The sequence below is a fragment of the Nuphar pumila genome, chromosome 3, assembly GCF_984573655.1.
Source record: "Nuphar pumila chromosome 3, dmNupPumi1.hap1.1, whole genome shotgun sequence".
NCBI classification, from domain to species: domain Eukaryota; kingdom Viridiplantae; phylum Streptophyta; class Magnoliopsida; order Nymphaeales; family Nymphaeaceae; genus Nuphar; species Nuphar pumila.
The window spans coordinates 107,613-134,826 of NC_143251.1; the positions used below are offsets into that span (position 1 = coordinate 107,613).

Below are 27,214 nucleotides of genomic sequence, written 5' to 3' on the forward strand. Positions count from 1 at the left end.
AACAGACATGTTTTGCTGGTTAACATATTCCAGTTTATGACATATATATATATATATATATAACCTTGTTTACATTTCTAATTTTTCATTGTTTGACATGTCCAACTCTTTGTAACCATACTCAACACAAACACTCATATTAGTGTCCAGGTAACATATCATTGGATCTATGGATCTATGTTTGTTGTCATAAATTTATCTATTATCTTAGTTGTTGATTTCATTCATTTGATGTAGCTATATTCATGTTACCTGCATAGCCCTTCAAATATCAAACACTGCATTGTGATGTCTTGTTTTGTTTCAGAAACTCGAATGATTCCTTATATTCGTTTATGAATTTTTTCAAGGCTAGTCCAATGAAGGCTTAATCTTTGGGGTCTTTACCACATGTTTACAGTCATTATGTCACTCCCTGTTACATACCCACCCATGAAAGTAAAGTGCTTTAGCTCCCCTTGTTATAGTTGCTGCTGCTGCTTTTTCGGCATATTTAGCTGTGTTAAATGTTTGTATGTAGTTTCATCATTTGCATGCATGCCTTAACTGACAGATTCAATAATTTAAATTTGGCTACTTTTTAAGTTATTCATGCCTTGTGCAGGCCTTTTCTATTTATAAACAACAATCTCTCTCTCTCTCTCTCTCTCTCTCTCTCTCTCTCTCTCTCTCTCTCTCTCTCTCTCTCTCTCTCTCTCTCTGCATTCTGCAGGCTAACATGCCAAAGGAGATATCAGATTACATGACTAAGATGGGTGCTAGAATTCCAAGTATAAAACCTGGAAAGGCAAGTGTAGAATATTTGACAAAGATACAAGCTTCAACACGATTCTGGGGTTAGTTTTTCTCAAAAATTTTAAGGGGAAAAAATCATTTTCCATAATTCTATTGTCACATTTATTCCTCTAGATCTGTGGATTCTGTTTGATGATGATGTTAATGATGCAGGAGGATTACTATTGAGCGTCTTGGCCACTACATCAACCATGCTTGATCATTATTTAAGGTGTATCAACGAGGGATTTGCCATAGGTTTCACATCAGTTCTTATCATTGTAGGTTCATTTTAAACATGAACTTATTATGAATATTCCTTGATTCTTAATGTTATGAACTTTGGCATTTTTTATAATGCAGAGAAATTCCATTTGTTCCCCACCCTTTGTCTTTCCTTGAACCTGTTAGGTTTGTGGGATGTTAAATAGCCACATATGCTTTTAATCATCATTCCAACTGCCCGCTGTAACTATTTAACCAGTGATGATGGTTCACCGATGAAATTCACTTGCCTAATTTTTAAAAAACAAAATAAAATTATAGGATTTCCCTGGAGTGGTAAAAGAAGGTACCAAGTGTTAAAGTAGCCTATTCAAACCTTAACTAAACTTGGAGGATTTGGAATTGAGAAAAACCATAGCGGGTATTTGACATTCCTTGAACCTTAGGGATTTAACCAAACAGCCTAAAGGGTAAGGAGTAAATGGTGTTTCCCCTTGTGTGTGTGTGTTACCAATAATGGTCTATGTAAACTTATAGAATAAAAATGAAAAGTAAGAAAATATGGAAAAACAAAAGGGCATTGAGAAAAAAAAAGTACAAAACAACTGAAAATTGATAATAAAAAGATTTAGTAAAAAATTATAATAAAAAATCAACTATGATGCATGAGTGGATCTTTGGTACTGTTGTTTATCGCTTGCTATCAGTTCAATAGAGAAGCAAGTGAGATAAGAGAAACTTCATTACTTGATTAGGGTGAATGCAAGAGATATAAAGGGACGACCCCTCTCTTACACATAACAGTTTTTTACTAAAATTCCCTTACAACATTTATAATGTGCAAACATGACATCAGATCAAATTTGGTTAGAATTAACCTTACTACTATCATGACTTTGACTTTACTCAAATATTAATACAACATTAATTTACAGCCATACTTTGAATCTCCTCCTCAAACTCGAGAAGATAGTAAAGACAATCATCCCGAGTTCAATGAAGAATGACCGAAGGAAGAGGTTGGCAAACTTTTTGCAAAGAAATATGTAATTAGTTTAGTTGAGCCCAATATCACATGGATACAACTGCAAATACAGGGATACAACCATTTTTATGAAGTTTCCAATATAACTTGTATATAAGGGGATACAGAGTGAGAGTTAAAATGGAGTATCCATGTGACATAAGTTGATCCAATGTATGATAAAAAGTGTCTCCTTCCAATTGTGCTCTTCTAGTAAAAGTGACAATCTATCTCTATGTGCTTTGTTGCTCATGAAATTCTGGATTTTTGGCTACAATAATAGTACTTTGATTGTCGCAATGTAGTATTGTTCTCAAGTAGTCATATATGCCAGAATTTTCAGTTGTAATTTGAACCATGACTTTGTACTCATCTCATATGGTGGACAAGGCAATTCTTTGTTACTTCTTGCTCTTCTATGAAACCAATGAATCACCCAAAAAGATGCAGAATCCTGAAGTAGAACGCCTCTCCTTGGAAGATCCAATACAGCCTGAGTCGATGATGCTGAGAAAAATAAGACATGATGCTTAGCATCTCTAATATACCTAATAGTCATGAGAACAACTACCAAATGCATTGATCTAGGTGCACTCATAAACTTACTCACCACATGCACTGCAAAGGTGATGTCTAGTTTGGAGATGGTAAAGTAAATCCTGCTTCTCACCAGTTGCCTATACACAGTGGGATCCTCTAACAGTTAACCATCATCATGTCATAGCTTGGAACTTCTATGGGAGTATCAACATGTTTGATGTCTTTTGCTAACTTTTCCTTAGCTATTAAATCAGTTGTATACTTATGTTGAGTTAGCTTATAGCTTCTTCTCAAGTAAGCCACTTTAAGACCAAAGAAATACTTTTAGCTCTCCCATGTCTTTCATCTCAAATGCTTTTACTAACCTTATCTTCGCATTCTCTATAACATGAGCATCATCACCTACAATCATCATATCATCCACATAAAGCAATAACATGCAATATCTTGTGTTAGACCAGAGTTACCGGAAGTGCTTAGGCGTATGGGGAAGCGTGCTTCCCCAATACACGCTTCAGAAGCGCGAAACGTCGCACTTCCGAAATGTGTGGGGAAGCGTCCCCTTTTTTGGGAAGCGCGCTTCCCTTTTATGAGAAGCGTGTTTCCCTTTTATGGGAAACACGCTTCCCCCACGCTTCCCCATTTTTTCATTTTTCCGCTTCATTCTCGCTTCCGGTTCGCTTCCGAGACGGTTCGTAATTTTTTTCTAAGTGGTCCCCCGCTTCCTCGCTTCCTAAATTTTTGAAAGTGCCTCGCTTCCCGCTTCCCGTATGCTAGGTCATGAAAGCTTTCTCTGAACCCTAGCTTTTAACTGCAACACTAAACCTTTCAAATCATGCTTGAGGGGCCTATTTCATTCCATATAAGGCATTATTGAGTTTCAAACTCTCCTTTCCTTATCTATCATTCTTCATGTACATTTCATTTTCAAGATCTCCATTAAGGAATTCATTCTTGACATCCAGTTGCCATAGGTTCCAAGCCTTGATTGCTAGTAGTGTTTTGATGGTAGTCATATGAGCCACTAATGCAAAGGTTTCAACAAAATCAATACCATATTGTTTGACTGTAGTCCTTAGCTATAAGTTTTGCATTATATCTCAATGGTTTCATCTACTTTTGTTTTAATTTTGTACATTAATTTGCACCCAACAACATTCTCCCATCAAGAAGCTTCATGAGATCCTATGCTTTCATTCTCTCTAGTGCATTCAACTCCTCATAGTTTGTTGCCTCTCTGGATTTGAAGCAATCATGATAGTAATGAACCAAGCCAAGAAATGTCTGGTAACTAGCGGAAAATTATTTATAAGAAATAAACCGAGCCGGAGGAATGGATGATGATTTATGTGTTGTACCTAAGGTAGTGTAGGTTCCTATATTGTCCGTTCATTATCGATTGGAGAAATATTTGAGCTTGGTTGAGGAAGATCTTTTATCTCTTGAGCATGTTCATGTAATAATATAGACAAAACCCAAGGACTGCTACTAATAAGTCATCACAGTCTCTATGTAATACCCGTGAATTTTATCCGATAAATAAACTTGAAATTTATGTCCTTGAACTGGTACAAGGATATTTTTTATTATTGTAAGTGTTATTTGTATTCGGACATCAGATATTTTGTTTGGATCTTCAATATCGGATTCATAATCATGTTTGGATTTTCGATATTCCATTTGGATCTCAGATATCGGATCACTAAATTTGATATTTAATAATGGATTTTGGTCAAATGGATTGGATCTCTGGTATTTGATCCTCATTATCAGGATCAAGTTTGATATTGGATCTAGGATGAATGAAGCGGATCAACAAAGTTTAAATCAGATTCTTAATAAGAAAAATTCTATATCGGATCTATACCACTTTATTGGGATCTGTAATAGCCTAGGCGATGTTTGGATCCTGGACGTCGGAGATTTAAATATAGTATGGATCCAATTAAAAATTTTAATGTTTGGATCTATGATAATTTGTTAGAATCCACGATAGAGTCTTCTGGATTCATGAATATTAATTTGGATCCATAGTTCCAATTCATATTATAATGAAAACCTTGGATCCTTAGATTCGGATCTCTTGTAGGGATTTATAAATAAGATTGGATCTAGGATCCATATCAATTAGGGTCCATATATATAATATCATATATATATATATATATATTATAAAAAGAAATAATAATAATATTATTATAAAATAAACATAAACTATACACGGGGATCCACAATTGGATCCATTTTGCGAATCCACATCGCTTGAGAGACGTAAATCCAACACGCGGTTGGATCTCGGGTCTCGGATCCGGACCCGGGCCATGCCCCTTGTTAAGAGTACGTTAAAAAAAAATTGTGCTGGGCCGATAAAATGGGCGGTAGCAGCCGAAGGGGGGGTTATGTGCGCTGCTGCCGGGGAGGAGGGGGTAACTGCCTCCTTCCTTTTCGGGGGTAACGCAAATTATTCATGGATCCAAATTACACTGTCATGGATTCCAAGTGACTTATAATGGATCCAAGTAAATTTTAATTGGATCCCTACTCTTTTTACCTCTCCGATGTTCAAGATCCAAATGCGGTATTATGGATTCGAACTTTGCATAGACTATTACGATTCCCCATAAGGTGTTATGAGTCCGATATAAAAAAATTCTTATTAATATTTAATTTAAACTCCGTGGATACACTGAATTCATCCTGGATCCAGGATCCAGTATCCCATATGACCATGATATTGAGGATCAGATATCAGAGATCCGATCGATTTGCCCAAAATCCCTTATTGGTTATCCAATTAAAATGTTCCTGATTTGCTATCTAAGATCCGAATGAAATATCGAAGGTCCAAACATGATATTATGGATCCGATATTGAAGATCCAAACAAAATATCTGTTATCCGAATACGAATAACACATAAATAATAAAAATATCTTTGTAACAACCTAAGGACGTAAATTTAAAGTCTATTTATTTGATAAAATTTATGGGTATTACATCCTTCCCCCCTAAAAAGAATTTTGTTCTCGAAATTCGTATTCGCGGACTTACACGAAAAGACTGGGCATTTTTCTCTCATACTGGCCTTCGGTTCATATATGGTTTCGCCGGTACCATAATATTGGCATCTAACATTGACAACATATAACGTTGGCATAATATTCAAATAACTCGTTCATATCCAATATGTTCTCATACTTAATAATATCGAGTAGGGTCAGTTCAACGGTAATTCGTTCACGTCCATTAGTATTTACGTGTCTGGTATATCGTTTACACGTATATTTATACTATGAATTGTAGTATTTTTACAATTATTATAAGTACATATACACATACATCATATATATACTTTAAAGGAATATGTAAGTAACATAACCAAATAAAATAAAATATATACTTATAGAGCGCTTGCAGGGTGTGACACGACCGTGATCTTTGATTTATTGTTCCCAGGCTCTGATACCATAACTGTAACGCCCCGAAATTTTAACCCAAATTTTGAGGATTTTTTTTATATATATATAACAACGGAAACAAACATTTCATTAGGTTAAACATTCAGGCGCATTACAAGAGTGATCAAGCAACAACATTTATTTTATTCCAAAATGACATCAGAGTTCCAAATAACATGATGGCACTGTTGGATGCAAATGGATGTATGAAATCAAGATCAAAGTTGATGGCACTCTTGAAAGATATAAAGTTCAACTTGTAGAGAAAGAATATATCGAACAATTTGGGATCGACTATGCAAAGACTTTCGCTCTAGTTGCTTATATGGCCACCATTAGAACCTTATTAGTTGTGACAGCAATAAGGAATTGGAATTTGTGCCAACTGGATGTCAGGAATGCCTTCTTGAATGGACTTGATTGAAGAAATATATATGGAGTGGCTCCAAGGATTTGCAGATTCACTATGGAGTATGTAAAATTCTGAGAGCTATGTATGAGCTAAAACAAGCTTCACAAGCTTGGTTTGAAAAGTGCAATTTTGCTGTAAAGCTCTTTGTTTTCGAGCATAGTTTTCATTATCCAACACTATTTGTGTCCTCCTCATCCTTATCCCAATGAAAATGCATATTGTTGCTATATGCAGAAAATATGATTATCATAGGCTATGATGCTCAAAGGATTAAAGGCACAAAGAAGTGACTAGCTGCGCTATTTGAGATGAAGGACTTCGGAGTATTGCATTATTGCCTTGGTCTTGAGGTTGCTTACTCAAGAAAAGGATTCTACTTGTCCCAACATAAGTATGCTACTAAATTTGTTGCTAAGGCAAGACTGACTGATGATTGTAGAAAGGTAAAATCTCCTATGGAGCCTAATGCGAAGTTTCGGACCACAAATGGAGAGCCACTGGAGGATCCAGTTTCATATAGACAACTGATGGGTAGTTTGATTTACTTGACTACCATTAGACCAGATATCATGTTTTTTGTTCACACTTTGAGTCAGTTTATGAGTTCTCCACGCTCAGTTCACTTGGCAATAGTTCTCAAGATCATCATGTGTATGAGATACTATGCATTTCGGGATTCTTTTTTGTCATCCACCTCTACTGATCTCTGATGTTATTGTAATGCAAACTTTGGAAGCTCTATCAGTGATAGATTATCCACCACAAGTTTTTTTGTTTCCTTGGGATCTCTCTAATCTCATTGAAGCGCAAAAGACAACAAATAGTATCACTAAAGCAAAGTATAGAAATATGGCTCAGTTGACAGTTGAGTTAATGTGGATCAAATGGCTGCTCGGAGATCTTGGGATTAAAGTTGAGGGCAGTACTCCATTGTATTGTGACAAACAAAGTGCTATTCATATAGCTAAAAATCATGAATTTCATGAGACCCAAGCATATAGAGCTTGATTGTCACTTTACAAGAAGCGCTTATGGAGGATGGTCTTATTTTCTTAGAGCATGTTGGCTCATGAAGAGCATATTGTTAATGTGTTTACTAAGAGTTTATCTCAGTGTTGCAAGTATCATAGTGTATTGTACAACGCTAAGATATGTGCCATATCTATGGTGTGTCTTGATACGATATACATTTGTGTCTCAATGCGGGTGTGTATCTTACTGTAATGAGAATTGCGGAAATACAAGGTACAAGAAATATCACAAAAGGGGTTCAATGAAGAACCAAAACACATAAGCACATAATGTGCACAACACACAAAACCCACTATTGGGTAAATGCCAAAGGGCAAAATAGTGAGAAAAAGAGTCTTAGAATACTATACATATTAGAGGGAGAGCCCTCTATTTATACAAGAGGAGAGCCATTGAGAGGAGGGTGCCATTGGGGCTCCCACTATAGACATTGGGGAGCCCCAACGTGTATTAGTGTGGGGGCCCCCAATGGTCCCAGCTGAATTACAAAAAACAAAAAATAACAAAAGGAAAATCCTAAGAAAAAATACAATATTTAGTGAAATAACCAAAATACCCCTATTGGGTATTTTGGTATATATATATGTGTACATATATTTTAACACCCCTCAAACTTTACGGGGAGAAAATTGAAAGTTTGTTAAGGAGAAATACAAAACGAGTGGGAAGCACTTTGGTAAAGAAGTCAGCCAATTGATATTCGGATGTAACATAAGGCAATGTAATGGTTCCCCTGAGGTATTCATCTCGAACATAGTGATAGTCCATTTCGATATGCTTGGTGCGCTCATGGAAAGTATGATTGCTTGCAATGTAGATCACACTCTTGTTGTCACAACACATCTTCGAGGGAGTTGAGATGATGATCCTCATATCACAGAGAAGACTTTGAAGCCATACGATTTCCATGGTTGTAGTCGTCATGGCACGATATTCAACTTCTGTGGATGATAAGAAAACTTTTTGTTGTTGCTTACACTTCCAAGAAATAAGCGAATCCTCTAAGAAAATGCAAAAACCATTAGTTGAGATTCGATTATTGGGATTACCTCCCCAATCTGCATCAGTATAAGTAGTTAAATCAAAAGATGAAGAAGAGGATAAGAAAAGCCCTTTAGTATAGTGTTCTTGATAATAACGCATGATTCTCATGACAACTGCCATATGAACTGTCGTAGGAGCATGCTGAAACTGGCTTGCTGCATGAACGACATGAGCAATGTCCGGTCAGGTGATGGACAAATAAGAGATCCAATTAATTGCCGATAAAGAGTAGGATCATCAAGTAAAACACCATCTTCAAGTCTTAATTTAGCATTTATAACTTCAGGAGTATCCACTTTCTTTTCGTCTGAAATCCCCGACTTAGCACAAATGTATGTCGCCAACTTCATTTGGGAAAGAATGTATCCTAAAAAATATCTCAGAAAACCCAAGTCAGACATATCAAAAGTTTTCTTTAACATAGACTTAATGTCATTTACTTCCTTTTTGTCATTTCCCTAATGATCATATCATCAACATAAAGAAGGAGAATTACAATAAAATCACTTATTTTCTTAACAAAAAGAGTAGTGTCAGTATAGCAAGAGACAAAACCCAATTTAATTAATACATTACTAAATTTATCATACCAAGCTTTAGGAGTTTGTTTAAGACCATATAATGCCTTTTTTAATTTCAAAATTTTCCCATTTAAATTCATGCCAGGAGGAGGATCCATATAAACTTTATCATCAAGATCTCCATTTAAAAAGACATTTTTAACATCAAGTTGATAGATGGATCATTTCTTAATAGATGCAATTGCAATAAGGGCTCTGTTATCATCGCAAAATTTTTTCCCTCCCTTGAGAGAAAGAAAGGAATTTCGCGAGTCAAACTCGACCAAAGTTTTGAAAATGATTTTGAAAATTTACTCGCCTCCGTTTTTAAAATTTGCGGGAAAATTCCGTGGAATGGGATCCGCCTGTCGGTACGAGGTTCAACCGTTCCTGGCGCCTTTACCACGGGTAATTGAACCAAGGATCAATTACGTGCTTTAATTTGACTCAAATAGCTAAATTATGCTCCATTTTTACTAGAATGCACAAAGAATCAGGCTTGTGCTATGAAAATTTTAAAAAATGCAAGTTTGAGAAACTATGATGTTTGCTTTGGAAAATTGAAATGCATTTGGAAAATGATTGGAAAAGTGCTTGAAATTAGAGTTTTTGGGAAAATCATTGAATTTCATTGGAAATCAGAAATTTGCATTGAAAAGTGATTTCTTAGGAAAACTTGAAAATCTGAGAAAATTGGTTTTGAGATTGGAAACTTGGAATTGCTTTTATAAGAAAATGGATTTGAGAATCTTGAGAAAATCTAAGAAATTTATTGGAAAATGACTTTTGAAATAGAAAATGAATTCTCAGGAAAACTGGAAAATATGAGAAAATTAATTTCTGAAAACTTGGGATTTTGAAATTTAAGAATTTGAAAACATAGGAAAATCTTGATTTGAACTTGGAAAATGCTTTGAAATGTCATTTGAAAACTTAGGATTTTGAGAAAATCAGATCCTGAGAAAGACTTGGAAATTCTTGAGAAAATTTAATTTTCTGAAATTGAAATTAGAAAATGAGTTTGAAAATAATGCAATTTGAATGATATGAATGAATGAATATGAATTTGAAAAGAGAATTTCATTGAGGAATTGGGAAATCCTTTTGAAACTTTGAGAAATGCAGTGCATTTTTGAAGTTAGCCTAAGAGTGTAGGCTGAATGTGGCTGATATAAAGATCATAAATCTTGGTTTTCTTCGTATTCTGACTATGGCCATAAATACGAATCCCACCGAGTTTATAAACTCCATAAAAGCTTGTGCACGTGCCATTCGTGTAAACCATAGTGAATTTGAAATAATGTGCATGAATCATACATCACATATTAAAATTTGCATAAATTAAACTATATGCAATGCAACCCTATTCTAAGCAGAAATGTAACTCTTATTCCAAATATTACATTGATTTTTACATTGAATTGAAATAAAAGAAATAAAATGGCTAAGTCTTCTTCTTGAATATTCCTGCAAAACTGGAAAATAAAGTTAGCACAAAAATGTAGGTTTTTCTGAATTTATCCGAAAATATAGAAAATTATCAAAATGACCAAAATACCCCTGATGACCTTGAAATCAGGGTTTTATGAAAGAATTTTTGTAAATTTTGGAAATTTGAAAATCAAATGAAATAAATCAAACATAATATGATAAAATATGATGATATGCATGAAATTTTGGAGAATTAGAAATTGAAATTTCGAAATTTAGGTCAAAATGACCAAAATACCCCTGATAACAAGACTATGGCCTTGAAACCAGGGTTTTCTGAAATAAATTTTGCAAAATTGAAAAATATGAAATGCAAATGAGATTAAAATTAACCCTAATATGATTCTACATGCTTATGTACATGATAAAAACCCTAACATGGCGAAAATATCATAAAATATCGAATTTAACTTGATTGTCACTTCTGAATTTAAAGATAAACTAACACATGGAGCAAATGAACTTGGAATTAAACCAAATTTGGCATGGACAACTAAAAGAACCCTAGAAACATAATGGAGCTCGAAAATCTAATTTTTTGTATTTTTAAATATGGAAATTCAAATAAAAACCCTAAATTTTGTGATTTTTGCCTAAAATGTTGATTCTAAAGGGGATTTAGGATATCAAATTTCCATAAAAATTTCCCAAATTTCATGGGGTGACAGAGGACAGTAAGGAAAGGATTTTTGCCTTTAACACTTTCTGGTTTTGACCTACGGTCGGAGCTGTAGTACTCCGGCAAGTCGGATCGGAATCCGGCGACTCTAGGATTTAGGAGAAACAGACAGGTTGCGGTAGAAAACATGGGAAAAATGGTAGACAGATGGGAAAAAAGCTGAAATTGTGGGAAAATGTCCCTGACAAACAGAGGAAGATTTCCTATTTTTACAGAATTGGGATTCGGGTTACGGTTTGGAAAAGGCCATGCTGTTATCAGAGACCCAAATCTCTGGAATTTCGGGATATTGAAATCTGTCAGACAGAAATGCAAATTTCGGGAAAAATACTGAAACAGTTCAAAAAATTCCCAAATTTTGGGCACTGACAGAACACTATGTGAGGAACAACTTTTATGTTGAAAGTTTTTGCAGACGGGCTATGGATTGAACGGATTTGGTGAATTACGGTCTGTCTATACCCTGACGGAGGAAAATTGAGATTTTCCCAGGGGTCTGAGAAATTCGATTTTTTACACAGAGTAAAACTAACTGGAAAAACTTCAAATTTTCCAGATCATCAGTAGATTCGATTATGAATCCACTGTGATTTTTGTAGGACAATCCAAATCCCCCAAGAGGGTGGTGTCGGAGGTTCTTTTCTGCTAAAACAGAAATTGAAAACTCAGAGAGACAGAAAACCCGATTTAGGGTTTGGTTGGTTTAGAAGGGTTCTGAAACCCGAATTGAATCAAATTTTTTACAGTACAACAAAGACATGTAAACCTAACTACTCTAAAATTTACAAAATTTTTAAATGCATAAACTCACAAAAAATGCTACATGGACTTTGTCTAAAAACTAAAATTTTACAGATTTTAAACTAAGTAAAGCATGGTTCATATATAAAACGAAATAACTAGCAAAACGAATTAATCTAAGTGCATGCAAACATAAGATGACATGAATCATAAAACTAAAACCTAAATCGAGGAGGATATGATCAATTTAATATTGGCTCTCCAAAACGAGAGATTCAATCCATTGAGTGGACGGATCTTTTCATTTTTTAGCCTACACATAAAGCACACGTTTTGTATTTATCTATATATATATATATATAGGGAGAGAGAGAGAGAGAGATTAGACGAGAGTTTTCAACAATATGAAACCAGCTTTGGTCTGGTCTCACGTTGTGTTTAGATAAACCATGTAATAAATATCTTAAAAAAAAATGAAAGCAAAAGGGAAAGCAACACTTTACCTTGAGGGAAGGCTGGAACCGGCTGAGGATAGACTGCAGCAAATGGGTACTTGGCACCAAGGTTGGAGGAGGTTTGAGGGTGATGGTAGTGGAACAAGAGAGAGTTTGATGATGGCTGCTTGAACCGGCTGGAGTGACTGCAATGATGGGGCTGCACCTCGTTGATGGGCTGGAGCCAAGGGCTGATGGGCTGTGTCCCCTTTTGCTGGAAGTTGCAGCCAAGGCTGCTGTTAAGAAGTTGGAGAGTTGTGTAATGGGAAAAAAAAAAAATTGCTGTGGCTGTAGCAGCAAAAGAGAGGAGTCCCTTGGGCTGTTGCAATGATATGAAGATAGAGAGATAAGAGAGACGTGAGGTTGGAAGATGGGGATGGCTTGGATGTGGAGCAGATGCTGCCAGGCGTGAGGGAGGTGTCCCTGTGGTGCTGCCAAGGATGGAGGTGTGGCTGTTGGCTGGGAGCTTGAGGGTGGTGCTTCCAAGTGGAGACCGGCTGAAGCAAGGTGGAGGTGCCTTGTTGAAGCAGCTGGTGGCTTGAACCGGCTGGGCGTGGAGGCTGCAGCTGCTTGTTGATGGAGAAAGGATGTTGTGGCTGTAGCACCCAAGGAGGAGCTGTTGGTGATGTTGTAGTGGCTGTAAGGGAAAAGAAAAAGTTGCAGCAAGGAGAGAGAGTTAGAGAAAAAGAGAGGGAGGCGTTGAATCCTTTTTTGGGCAGCCGTAGGTTCCTCACCTTTTTCCTTTTGATAACTTAGGTTTTAATAAAATTAAAACCTAAGTTTCTCATAATAATCAATGACCTTTTTGGGCAGCCTGGGAAAAAAAAAAAAAAGGAAGGAAGGAAGAAAGGGAAGAAGAAAAGAAAGGGAAGAAAAGAAAGGGAAGAAAGAAGAAAAAGAAAAGGAAAGAAAGGAAGAAGAAAGGGAAAGAGAAAGGGAAAAAGAAAAAGGAAAGGAAGGAAAGGAGAGGGGGCTGGAGGTTTGGGTGACCACCTTGTGGGTCTCACCTTAGGAAGAATAACATAATAAAAAAAATAAAATAAAATAAAATAAAATAAAACAAACAACAAAAAATAAAGAAAAAGATAATTTTTTTTTCTTTTCTTATAAATTAAAACAAGAGAATGCAAATGGATGGGCCATCTCAGAGCGGGTCCAAATTCCACTTTTGAAATTCATTTTAACGATTAAAGGGGTAAAATAGTCTTTTCAAAAAAATTCTAGACGAAACGAGCTATTTTTGGCAGTTTTTGAAACGAGCTCGGATTTTGAAGTTCAATACCCCGTTGCGAAGCAAATCCAGTGTAGAATTTGAAAATTTGATTTTGAAAGAAATCCATATTATTTTTCTCGAGAAAATATTTCCAAACGAAATGAGCTATTTTTGGCAGTTTTTGAAATGAGCTTGAATTTTGAAGTTTAATAGCTCATTGCAAAGCAAATCCAGTATAGAATTTGAAAATTTAACTTTGAAAGAAATCCATATTGTTTTTCTCGAGAAAATATTTCCAAATTTAGAATCTTGGGGGTAAAAATGTCAATTTTGAAAACCCAGGGTTTGAAATTGATTTCTGAAAACTTTTAAAACTCAATCTGGATTGAAATTTATAAAGCTGGAGTTCTGGACTTCGAAAATGGAATGAAATGTGATGAAATGTTATGAAATGTTATGAAATGCTGAGAAATGATATGAAATGATGAGAAATGACATGAAATGCTATGCGAAATGCTAACCCTGAATGAAGAATTTTGGATGTTAGACCCCGATTGACACTTGTACCAGTTCAAAAAGTGTTAAAATTGACAAAATTTGCAAAAATGGTTGAAGAAATGATTTTCGAGCTCTGTCAAGCTAGAATAACACTGAAAATTAGGGTTTGAGCTGGATTCAACTGAAATGAACTAGATTGAGCTAGGTTTTAGAGTTTCAGAACTCAAATGAACTCACCGGACACTGACTCAACTGTCCTTTCCAACTGAATTTTCAAGAAAAGCTGTCATTTTTAGAGAAATGGTATGGAATGGTCATTGGAATGAAGTGAATTACGAACCTGAACTGGGTTTGAGCTGAAACAAAGGTCAGTAATACTGAGGTGAACTAAAATCGAAGCTTGAACACTAGCTCAATTGGCTGAACTCGACTCGATTTCAGTTGAAAGAGCTGAAATGGACTAAAATGGGCTCCTGGACACTTGGAAATGGTTTTGAACTGAAACTGGATCGCTTGAACTTCTGGTGAGCTCAAGTTAGACTCTAGGGAGTATAACTGACTATGAATGACTGACTCAGAGACAATTGGCTTGGATTTGAGTGAGAAATGAGCTTATTTCTGAAGAAATGATCCCATTTTGGCAAGAATGGTCAGAAATGGAAATGGTTTGTTCATTGTGAGCTCAGATGAGCTTGAAATGATTGATATTCTAAATGTTCTAAAATGACCAATGAGCTTGGTTGACTCTGACTGACTGGGGTCCGGGATGACCTAGGGGTAAAATGGTAATTTTCCTAATGAAAGTGGGTAAAATGGTAATTTTCTAAAACTGACTCGGGGTTTGACTCCTACACTGACCTAACAGGGTTGACACTACACGAGGAGGGTTGTTTGAGAATGGATGAGGAAAATTTGGGGTGTTTACAGGCTTGAACACTAGTCATTCGAGCGATCGGGGCAAACGTCTCATCATAATCTACCCCATACTCTTGAGCATATCCTTTGGCTACCAATCTAGCCTTATATCTTTCTAAAGAACCATCACTTATGGTTTTTACTTTAAAAACCCATCTACATCCTGTGGGTTTCTTTCCTTGTGAGGGATCAACAATTTTCCAAGTTTGAGCTTTCTTAAGTGCATTAAGTTCATGTTCCATTGCTTCATTCTAATGGGCATATTGTTTGGCATCATTATAGTGAGATGGTTCATAGGAGTGAAAAGTTATTAAACAAGCTCTAAAATTTCGTGAAAAAGATTCATAAGATACAAATTTTTTTGGTACTTTAGAAATACGATTTGATCTTCTTAGTGAAGATTCTTTCAAAGGGGTATTTTGGGAAAATTTGTCAAATGCACATGGATGATTGCTTTCACTTCTTCTAGTATAAACTTGAGTATTATTTGTTATATGTTCATCCATATTTTCATGTAAATCATTTCCTTCATTGTTGAAAGATTATACATTATGATCATCCTTGAGAGACTCAAGGGCCAAGTCACATGGGTGCGGGTACAGGTGCAGGTGCGACAAGGGTGCGGCGCAATTTCAAAAATTTTGGACACGGGGACTCGGCTATATATATATATATATTAAATATAAAAAAAATGATTGAACCCGGGTCGGGTTACCGTCCCCCCTCCCCCCCCTGTGCTTTTATAAAGCAACAGAAGGCGGTTAGGGTTTTCTTATTCGAGAAAACCCTCCCCACCTCTGTCGCCTGTCCTCTCTCCTCTCCTGTCCGACCGCCTCCGCTCCGGCAGCTTTGCCGGAGCCCTCACCGGTCACCTCTCTTGCTCGTACCCCCCTCTGTCACCCTCTTCCTCCTTGTGTTCGGCAGACACACCCGACGACCCCTAGGCTGTTAAATTATGTACATAATCATATAATGTAATATATATATATATTTTATATATATATGGTAATACATATACATATATTAATATATATGTATATGTATCTACTCAAATATATATATAAAATATATATTTCTATTTGTTTTGTCATAAGGGTAGTTTAGTCTTTTCCCTATTTTTGCGCACATTCACTTTTCGGATGTGACTGTAATTATTTTCCTTTTATTTTTATTTTTCTTTTTGTTCCTTTTTATTTCTTTTTGGATGAGTACCAAAAAGGTACCTTGGGGGGGCCACCAACATAGTCGTTGGGCCCTCTCCAACGGTCACATTTGTGACCGTTGGAGGGGCTCCAACGACTATGGGTGGAGCCCCTCCAAGGCCCCCTTTAGTGATGTTATAAATAGGGGTTCTCCCCTTTGTATTTCTTCATGGCTTTGAGTCAAAGCCCAAGTTCTCAATAAATTGATTCCATTATTTTATGCCTTTGTGCATTTGTGAGTTATTTGTGGGTTGTGCTTTTTGTGCACAAGTGTTCTAAAGTGTTCTTATTGTGCTTTCGTGGTGGGTTCAATATCAAGAATATTAAGGTCTTGATATTAGTATCTTATTGGAGATACTTTCACATGGTATCAGAGCCAGGTTGGAAGAAAGAAGATCGTGTATCTCGCCTCTTGTGAAGCACCTCGAAAATCGTGCCCTCAAGCTAGTGAAGTTTTTGAGTAAAGCACTTGCTCCGGGCAATATTTTAGAAGCAACTTTTGTCAAGAAAAGGTTGAAAATCCGTTAAGGTACGCTTTATTTTTCATCTTTTCTTCTCCATAATGGGTGAAAAAGACTCCCACTTCTCCCTTGGTTTTAAACTTAGTGGTTCAAACTACCATGTTTGGGCCGGCAACATGGAAGCCCACATCAAAGGGAAAGGTCTTTGGGGTTATGTTCAAGGATCCATATCGGAACCCGAACCCAAGCTTTCTATTATAGAGAAAGGGGAAATCAAAATTCTTGAAGGAGAAGATAGACAAAAGGCCTTAGAAGAATATTCCAAAAGGCATGATGAGTGGGAAATGAAGAACTTCAAAATATTGTCTTGGATTTTTTCGTCCGTTGAAACCAAGATCAATGCCAACATCATCAAATTTAAAAGGGCCTCCGAAGCTTGGCTATACCTTGAAAAAATGTATACGTCAAGAGACTTGTCTCACAAATACTACCTCCAAAAGAAAGCCTTGACTCTTCAACAAAATGATTTATCTATTCGGGAATATTTTGCCGAATTATCATCTATTTGGTACGAGCTTGCCATGCTCGAACCAAAATGGAGTGGAGAAGCTATTGAGTTAAGGCACAAACAACTTGAGGAAGATCGTTTCTTCAACTTCTTGAATGGTCTTAGACCCGAATTTGAGCAAATTCGGTCCTCCCTTCTATCGGCTTTTACCTCCCCATCTATTGAAGATGTCATCACCAAGCTAAGTGGTGAGGAAACACGTATGGGGATTAGTAAAAATAACCCAAGCATTCTTGCTACACCTTCTCAAAATGACTATGAAGTGGTCAATGCCGTGTCAAGACCCGATAATAATTTGAAGACCTACAAACCGCCCCATTTCAAAAATCAAGGGCAAAATGATCGATATGGCAAGAGAGATTATAGCAAATTAACTTGCCATTTTTGTAAAGAACCGGGACATATTAAACCCAATTGTCCTAAATGGAAGAAATTCCTCGCCGCGGCTTTAGCATCCCAATCGGAGGAACGGCCTTCAACATCAAATGAACCTCTTTCGCTTCATCAAATTATGGATGCTCTTCAACCTCTTCTCAAAGGAGGCACTTCTGGAGCCGCCATGTCATCTTCTTCCTCTCTTGGTAAGACATCTTGGCTACTTGATTCTGGTGCTTCGTTTCATATGACTCCAAGTCATTGTTTTCTTTCTAATTATTCTGAAAATCGCCTTCCATCTTTTGTCTCAACCACGGATGGAACCCCTCTTGAAATTAAAGGAATGGGTAATTTTGAAAAACAAGATTTTTTTATTCCAAAAATTCGTCTTATTCCAGAACTAAACTTAAATTTACTTTCCGTTTCTCAACTCTCGGACTATGGTTGCGATATAAAGTTCTCTTCTAATAAATGTTGGATACAGGATCGCCAGTCCGGGAAATTGATTGGGGAAGGCTCTAGGAGAGGAGACCTCTACTATGTTGATTTTCTTAAAATTCCCAAGAATCAATTTTGTAATGTTGCTCAAAACAAAGATATTCATGTATGGCATAAGAGATTGGGTCATCTCAACATTGTTAAAATCTCTTATTTGCCTTTTATTAAGCATCTTTGTAATGAAAATTTTTGTTTGTAATGAATGTATTCTTGGAAAAATGAGAAGTCTTCCTTTTCCTCAAAGATCCATGTTTACAACAAAACCTTTTGAAATCGTTCACTCCGATGTATGGGGTCCAGCTCCGGTGATATCCAAGGGAGGCTTTTCGTACTATGTTATCTTTGTGGATGATTTCACCAGGTTTAGTTGGATATATTTTCTTAAACATAAATATGAAGTTTTTTCAACTTTCAAAACATTTCATATGATGGTTTTAAATCAATTCAATGGAAATTTGAAAATTTTTAGAACCGATTCGGGTGGCGAATACCTTTCCAATGAATTTAAAAGCTATCTTGAAAACTATGGGATTCTTCATCAAAAGTCTTGTCCCAAAACCCCCCAACAGAATGGGTTGGCTGAACGGAAACATAGGCATATTATTGAAACCACACGAACTTTACTCATTTCTCAAAATATACCGAAAAAACTCTGGGCGGAGGCCGCTCTTACCTCTGTCTATCTCATAAATAGACTTCCATCTAAAAACTTGAACAAGATTTCCCCGTTTGAAAAATTATACGAAAAAGAACCTGATTATAGCAGGTTAAGGGTTTTTGGATGTAAATGTTTTGTCCTTACTGATAAAAATGACAAACTCTCCCCTAAGGCCATTCCTTCTGCCTTTCTTGGTTACTCTGAAACTCATAAAGGTTTTCGCTGTTATGATGTTAAGAGTGATAAACTTTATGTTTCCAGAAATGTAAGCTTCTTGGAAAATGTTAGTGGTTTCGAAAAACTTGAAACTAATGATGAGAATATAGATTATTCTTTTCTGTTTGATTTATTAACTGAAGATGATGATACTAGCGATGATGAAACAAATCAAAATGTTGAAACTCATACTGATCAATCCATTAATGAAGAACTACATAGAGATCCTATAACCTACTCTCATAGAGATAGGAGTACTTTTAGAAGTGCCCTCGAAAGATATGATAGTGAGTCTACCCCTTCAAGTGAAGGAAATCTTCGTAGGACCGAAAGATCAAGAAAACCCCCTTCTAGGTTCATCTCATATGAGTCTTTTTCACCAAAATATAGAGCCTGTCTAAGCGTCATTCATTCGTACATAGAACCTAGAGATTTTGAGGAAGCACGAAAATACCCAGAATGGATAGTTGCTATGAACAATGAACTTGAAGCCCTAAAGAAAGCAAAAACCTGGGAGTTTCAAGACCTTCCTAAAGATAAGAAAGCAATAGGGTGTAGATGGGTGTTTAAAGTCAAAACTAAGAGTAATGGGTCTCTTGAGAGATATAAGGCCCGCTTGGTTGCAAAAGGGTATGGTCAAAAATATGGGATTGATTATGAGGAGACTTTTGCCCCCGTTGCTCGGATGGTCACCGTCTGATGTCTTATAACTGTTGCTTCAATAAACAAATGGAACATCTATCAGATGGATGTTAAGAATGCGTTTTTAAACGGAGATCTAAACGAAGAAGTATATATGGATGCTCCTCCTGGAATGGAGTATCCTAAAGGGAAAGTGTTTCGTCTTCGGAAAGCACTGTATGGTTTAAAACAAGCTCCCAAAGCTTGGTATGATAGATTTAACTCTGTAATGCTAGATAATGGTTTTTCATCATGCTTTACTGATACTGCTTTGTTTGTTAGAAAGTCTAATGCAGGGATTGTCATTCTGTTGCTATATGTGGATGACATGCTTATTACTGGGAGTGATTCTAAAGGGATCAAAAGCATAAAGTCCATATTAAAGGATAAGTTTGAAATGTCTGATTTGGGTTTATTAACTTATTTTTTGGGTATTGAGGTTGCATACTCTCATAGAGGGTATTTTTTGTCTCAAACTAAGCTTGCATCTGAGATTATTGACAGGTCAGGTATTACAGATAATAAAGTTTGTGAAACTCCTGCTATAGTAGGAGCAAAAATGAAGATTGATGATGGTGTTCCTCTCTCCGATCCTACTCCCTACCGGCAACTAGTAGGCTCGTTGATGTATCTAAGTATCACCAGACCAGATATCTCACATGCGGTGCATACAGCAAGTCAATTTCAGCATGCACCAACTTCTGTTCACATGGGTGCTATCTTGCGTGTCGTGAGATACCTAAAGCACACTATTAATAAGGGAGTTTTTTTGTCTTCCTGTTCTGAGTTAAAATTAATTGCTTATACTGACTCTGATTGGGGAGGTGACCCAAATAACCGTCACTCCACCACTGGTTTTTGTGTATTCTTAGGAGACTCATTGATCTCATATAGATGCAAGAAGCAGCAAAAGGTATCTCTATCATCAACTGAAGCTGAATATCGTGCCATGGCGACTACTACCATAGAAATTGTTTGAATTCATCAGTTGCTGGAAGATATGGGAATCAAAATTGAAGGGCCTACCAAACTTTGCTGTGACAACAAAAGTGCGATTTATATTGCTAAAAATCACACTTTTCATGAGCGGACTAAACATATCGAGATGGACTGTCACTATGTTCGGGAGGCGTATCTCCAAGGAATCATTGATCTTCCATATGTCACGTCCGAGTATCAGTTGGCGGACTTCTTCACTAAAGCCTTGTGTGCTCCGCGCTTCAACTTCCTTCTTAGCAAACTCTCGGTCATCCTTCCCTAAGTTTGAGGGGGGGTGTTAAATTATGTACATAATCATATAATGTAATATATATATTTTATATATATATGGTAATACATATACATATATTAATATATATGTATATGTATCTACTCAAATATATATATATAAAATATATATTTCTATTTGTTTTGTCATAAGGGTAGTTTAGTCTTTTCCCTATTTTTGCGCACATTCACTTTTCGGATGTGACTGTAATTATTTTCCTTTTATTTTTATTTTTATTTTTCTTTTTGTTCCTTTTTATTTCTTTTTGGATGAGTACCAAAAAGGTACCTTGGGGGGCCCACCAACATAGTCGTTGGGCCCTCTCCAACGGTCACATTTGTGACCGTTGGAGGGGCTCCAACGACTATGGGTGGAGCCCCTCCAAGGCCCCCTTTAGTGATGTTATAAATAAGGGTTCTCCCCTTTGTATTTCTTCATGGCTTTGAGTCAAAGCCCAAGTTCTCAATAAATTGATTCCATTATTTTATGCCTTTGTGCATTTGTGAGTTATTTGTGGGTTGTGCTTTTTGTGCACAAGTGTTCTTATTGTGCTTTCGTGGTGGGTTCAATATCAAGAATATTAAGGTCTTGATATTAGTATCTTGTTGGAGATACTTTCACAAGGCAGCCCCAACCAGTATCTCCTCCTTCCTCTTCCACGGATTCTCCTCACCGGCAACAGTCGTCGGAGCCACGTCGCCGCAACCTTCTCAGGTGACCTCACCCCCTCTCCATGTCTTCTTTTTCTTCCTCTGGCATCTTCTTCTTCTCCTTCCATCGTCCTCTTCTGTTCATCGACGACCTCGCTCCCCTCTGGTAAATCCCGACACACACACCCTCCTCGTCTTCCGGCTCACCGGAGATGTCAACAGGAGGTCGCCCACCTCCTGCCTCCCCTCTCCCAGGTGCGTTGACAGAGTCTATAAAGTGGACAGACTCGACCCAGGTACGTTGATCGAGTCTGACACTTGTTGACCGAGTCTGCTCCGTATTCGAAGTCGCACCCGTGTCTGCACCTGTGTCGGTGCGTGTCGATGCAGGTGCGTTGACCCCCTAGCTGAGTTCGTGTGACATAGCTCAATGATCTCCGTAGAATTAGATTTGTCTTCTCGGGGTAATAAATCAAATAGGGAGGAATAATCAACATTTTCTTTTGGATCATTATTTATAAAACCATTTTCTTCTTCAAGAAAAGTAACATCTTTTGAAATATAAAGTTTGTTATTTGATAAGTCAAAACATTGATATCCCTTTTGTTTTTCACCATATCCCAAGAAGACACATTCAATAGCCTTTGGATAAAGTTTATCATTTTTGTGAGTAAGAATAAAACATTTGCAACCAAAAATTCTTAATCTCTTGTAGTTGGGAGTCATGTTAAAAAGTTTCTCAAAAGGAGAGATTGTTTAAGGATGATAATGGTGTTCTATTAATTAGATATGTTGAAGTCAAAACGGCTTCGGCCCAAAATAATTTTGGAATGTTTTTAGAAATTAGAAGAGTTCTAGTTGTCTCTATTATATGTCTATGTTTTCTTTCCGCAAGCCCATTTTGTTGCGGAGTGTTGGGATAAGATTTTTTATAACAAATCTCGTTTTGTCGTAAATAAGTTTGAAATTTATTTGACATATATTTGCCCCCCCAAATTCGATCTTAGAATGGATAGATTGCTTAAAAATTGATTTTTAACCATTGCATGAAACTCTTTAAAATAGGAAAATACTTCAAATTTTTATTTAAAAAATGTATCCATGTATATCTAGTGAAACATCCACAAAAACTAATCTCCCTTAGATATGACTGGTGATGGACCCCACACATCGGAATGTACTAATTCAAATGGCCGTGTAGAGACAAAATGTCTTTGAGGAAATGGAATAGCTTTTGATTTACCAAGTATGCAATCTTTACAAATCATGGTTTTTTCTTTACAAGTGTTTCCCAAAAAGGAGAAAAGAGGCAACAACAACAACAACAACTACGCCTTCATCCCAAAACAATTGGGGTCGGCGATATGAACCAAAAAAGAAAATCATTCTGGGTCTTCCACATGAATCCTTCTCCTCCAATCATTTCTATCCAATGCCATGTCCTCGGTGAGGTTCAAAGCATTCATATCCTTTCCTATCACCTCCATCCATGTCTTCCTAGGCTTACCCCGACCTCTTTTCATATGACACCACAAAAAGGAGAAAAGAGGCATCTTAGCAAAATTTGGGTGTCCAAGTCTCTTATTCCAAACATCAATACTTTTGACATTTACAAAATTACAAAATGACTTAGATGGTAGTGTCAAAAAATTCATAAAATATAGATCACCCCTCCTATGGCCTTGCCCAATCAGCTTTCCTGACTGGAGATCCTGCACGTAGCAATCTTTAGGTGAGAAAGAGACTTTGCAGCCATGATCGGTAATATGAGAGACCGAAAATAAGTTTAAATTGATTTTTGGAACAACCCTTATTTTTGAAACAAAAAACTCTTGAGAATATTTTAAATCAAGTGTTCTAATGTTTTCAACTTTTAAAGAAGTCCCATTGGCCGTCGAAACAAAGGATGATGTGGGGTTGGAATAGATATTAGAAAAAATGTTTTTATGTGGTGTCGTATGAAAAGAAGCACCGGAGTCTAGTATCCACATACCTGGAGGAGATGATGAAAATGCTATGGCGGCACCCGAAGTTGAAGAAGACTTGAGGAGATGTTGGAGTGCCTTCGAAATTTGAGTAAGAGTTTCTTTAATGTCTCCTCTATTGTTGTTTGCCTCCTTTCTTTGGAATATTTTCACCAACCAAAGCCACTTTTCCCTTTCGCTTAGGACAAACCGATTTAATATGTCCCGGTTCATTACAATAGTGGCAAATAACACTATTTCTAAATCCATTATTTTTATCCAAGTGGGGAGGCCTATAGTTTTTAACATTGGATCTCGGCTTAGTCACGACCAAGACTTTATCATTTTTATGAGTCATGCCAAGATGAGTTTTTTCTTGGCATATTTCGACAAGAGTATCTTCAATAGGTAAGGCCTTGCTTCTATGAAGAAGAGATGCCTTGTTCAAAGTTCGGTGTAAGACCGTGAAGAAATTGAAAGAAATGTTCATTTTCAATTTGTTTTCTTCTTATTTCAATATCTTTCGGAGCCATCCATTTGGGCTCAAGAAGAGCAAGTTCATTCCAAAGGGTAGATAAGGCACTAAAATAGTCTCAGACACTCATGTCCCATTGTTTAGTAGATCTAATCTTTTCTTGACAAAAAACTTGTCTAGCTAAATCTTTTGGGGCATACATACCCTTAAGGAAGAACCAAGCTTCATTGACTCTTTTAAACTTAGCAATGTTGGCACAAATTTTGATGTCAACATTGTTTATGAACCACGCCAAGATTTCGGTGTGGTTATTTTTCAATCCTCTACCTTTGTTTGATGCCCATTAATAGCTTTAATCTGATCCTCATCATCAATAGCCTTTTCAACGCCACCTTTGATCTTGGTGAGCTTTATTGTTGGTTCAAGTTTGGTCCCCATCACGAAGCCCCATAGCTTTTTTCCATGAAGATGATTCTCCATAGCCGACACCCACATTAAGTAGTTTGATCCGTTGAGTTTGAAGGCAAGCTCTACTCTTGAGTCGTGCTCCATGATGAAGAGGAAGAAGATGAGAGGAGAGAGAGAGAGGGTTTAAATAACTTCCAAGATTGCAAGGAGCCCCAATGGCTCTGAAACCATGTAATGAGAATTGTGAAAATACAAGGTACAAGAAATATCACAAAAGGGGTTCAATGAAGTACCAAAATACATAAGCACATAATGTGCACAACACACAAAACCCACTAAATGGTAAATGCCAAAAGGCAAAATAGGAACTTTATTGAGAAAAAGAGAGTCTTAGAACATACATATTAGAGGGAGAGCCCTCTATTTATACAAGAGGAGAGGGGGCCTTTGGGGCTCCCCAACGTCTATTAGTGTGGGGCCCCCAATGGTCCCAGCTGAATTACAAAAAACAAAAAAGAAAAAATAGGAAATAACAAAAGGAAAATCCTAAGAAAAAATATAATATTTAGTGAAATGACAAAAATACCCCTATCAGATATTTTGGTGTATATATATATATGACTATATACATATATTTTAACACGTACTTGTATCAGGTGTATCCTACGATACACCCCGATACGGGGCGTTTCTTAATATATGCTGTAAATGCAGTTTAAGTTGCACTTATTTCAAAAAAAAAATTGAAACATATAAAGCCACTTAGGGCCAGTTTATACTCATTTCTAAAGAGCTTAATAATAATCTGATGCTTTTCTGGGCACGAGTGGCCTACATTGGCATGGTTATGTATCCAATGTAGAATGTGCCACATTGTTGGTTTCTGGCATTGTGGGTGGTGAAATGATGTCAAAACCATTCTTATTATACAATATCTTCAAACTAAGTGGGTGGGGACTTTCTCAAGAAATTCAAACGCCAATATGGTATAAACCAACTTCATTGGCATCATCCATGATGGAGAATGCCTTCAGAGACCTCTTTTCCACAAGTTTGCCCTTTTGGTGGCCTTTTACTTTCTAGCTCCCTTTTCGCTCTAGCATATTGCTTTAATTCATTACTTTAGGATGGTCTACTGGTTCATATATTCATGCATTATTCAACATCTTGTTTGGTAGTCTGGTGCATAGTTACCGGAAGCGCCCTTTTATGGGGGAGTAGTGAGCTTTCGAAGCAGGAAGCACCACGCTTCCTTCGAAGAGGAGGAAGTGTGGGGAAACTTGCTTCCCATTTATGGGAAACACATATTACAGAAAACGTGCTTTCCATTTGCTTCTCGAATTGCTTCTCTTGCATTTCCCCCTCACTTTTTGTTTTCCTCTTATTTTTTATGTTTATCATATATATATCTGTGTGTGTGTGTGTGTTCTTCTCATTCGCTTCTACATGTTTCTTTTTTCGCTTCTCATAAGCTTTACGATCGCTTCACGCTACTTTTAACACTCACTTCCCTGCTTTTGCGTCATGCATCGCCTAATGGTGTAATGCTTACCTTGAAGGTTAGGGCCCTAATGGCCTTCATTTGTTGGCTAGGAATATTGGCTTTCTTCAGTTTAACATTTTTTTTTATCTCATGAGCACCAAAAAACATGCTTTAAGTTTTACATGGAAAGCAAATTTGTTGGTGGATGAAGTGGAACATGAGGACACTGTGAGCATAAGACCTACAAGCAACAAAACAAAAAATAGTAAGGCTCTAAATTGTGGCAACATTAACTGCAAAAAATGCTCTTAAACTGAACAGGCATATTTGACAATGGTATTCACTTATTACGAGATCTTAATAAAATGCCGTTGAGATGTCATCAAGGCAATATACAATTTTTATTAATTTGTTATTTGTTCCTAATTTTCAGGTTGGCTCAATTATAGAATTGAGGAGGTCCTATCAAGCGTATAATGTGATGCCATCGTTGAGCAAAATTCTAAAGCGTTACGGTGTGTAGAGGTGTACTATATCTGCTTCTTTGCAGGAAAACATGTATGTGAACAACCAAATTTTCATCTCTTACATTGTTCTATTGGTCCTAGAGGCAATTGTTTTTGTTTAACTTTCCTTTTTTTTGGTAGGTGGATGGCTACTGATGTGACTTCATGTTGCTAAGCGAGGTTGGTCGAATGGAGAATGCCTAACCATCTTGAAATTTGATTTTCTGAATCGTGAGCTATCAACCATCAATAGTGACCTGTGCAGCCTGCATCATGAGCCATGATCGTTTCCCATTGGAAGTCAGAATTTTTGTTATAAGCCAAGGAAATCAGGTCCGAGTGTTCTTACTGGAGAACATTCAGATGATAATGTTGCCTGTTAAATTTAGATGTGCTATCCTATATTTTGGAAAATGCTAGGAAATGGTTGTCCACATCTTTTCTGATTCTTTGTTTAATTTATAGTCAATTCTGGAGCGTATCTTTGGCACCATCACTAGCACCATACTATCTAGTAGCCTTGCTGATTTTCAATTGTTGCAATGAATATATTGTGAATCTGACCACACGGATCTTATCTCCATACTAAATCAAGGGAGTGTTAATGTTTAGGTACATTTTTAAATATAAAATCGAATGGATCAGTGCATGAAAATTTTACAATCAAAAATCAATTTTTATATCAAACTATTATATTCAAAAG

The 27,214-nt window shown here is 36.7% G+C and overlaps 1 protein-coding gene across 1 annotated transcript in view; it reads left to right on the forward strand.

Moving 5' to 3' along the window:
• The window catches only part of SCY2 (SecY protein transport family protein), a 121,672-nt gene extending 94,680 nt beyond the window's left edge, over positions 1-26,992 (forward strand). Inside the window, exons 11-14 of the mRNA XM_089998524.1 lie at positions 713-836; positions 949-1,055; positions 26,439-26,563; positions 26,653-26,992. Coding sequence (XP_089854650.1) covers positions 713-836; positions 949-1,055; positions 26,439-26,528 — 321 coding nt within the window. The 3' untranslated portion in view covers positions 26,529-26,563; positions 26,653-26,992. The remainder of the gene's footprint in view (positions 1-712; positions 837-948; positions 1,056-26,438; positions 26,564-26,652) is intronic.
• Positions 26,993-27,214: the final 222 nt, after the last annotated feature.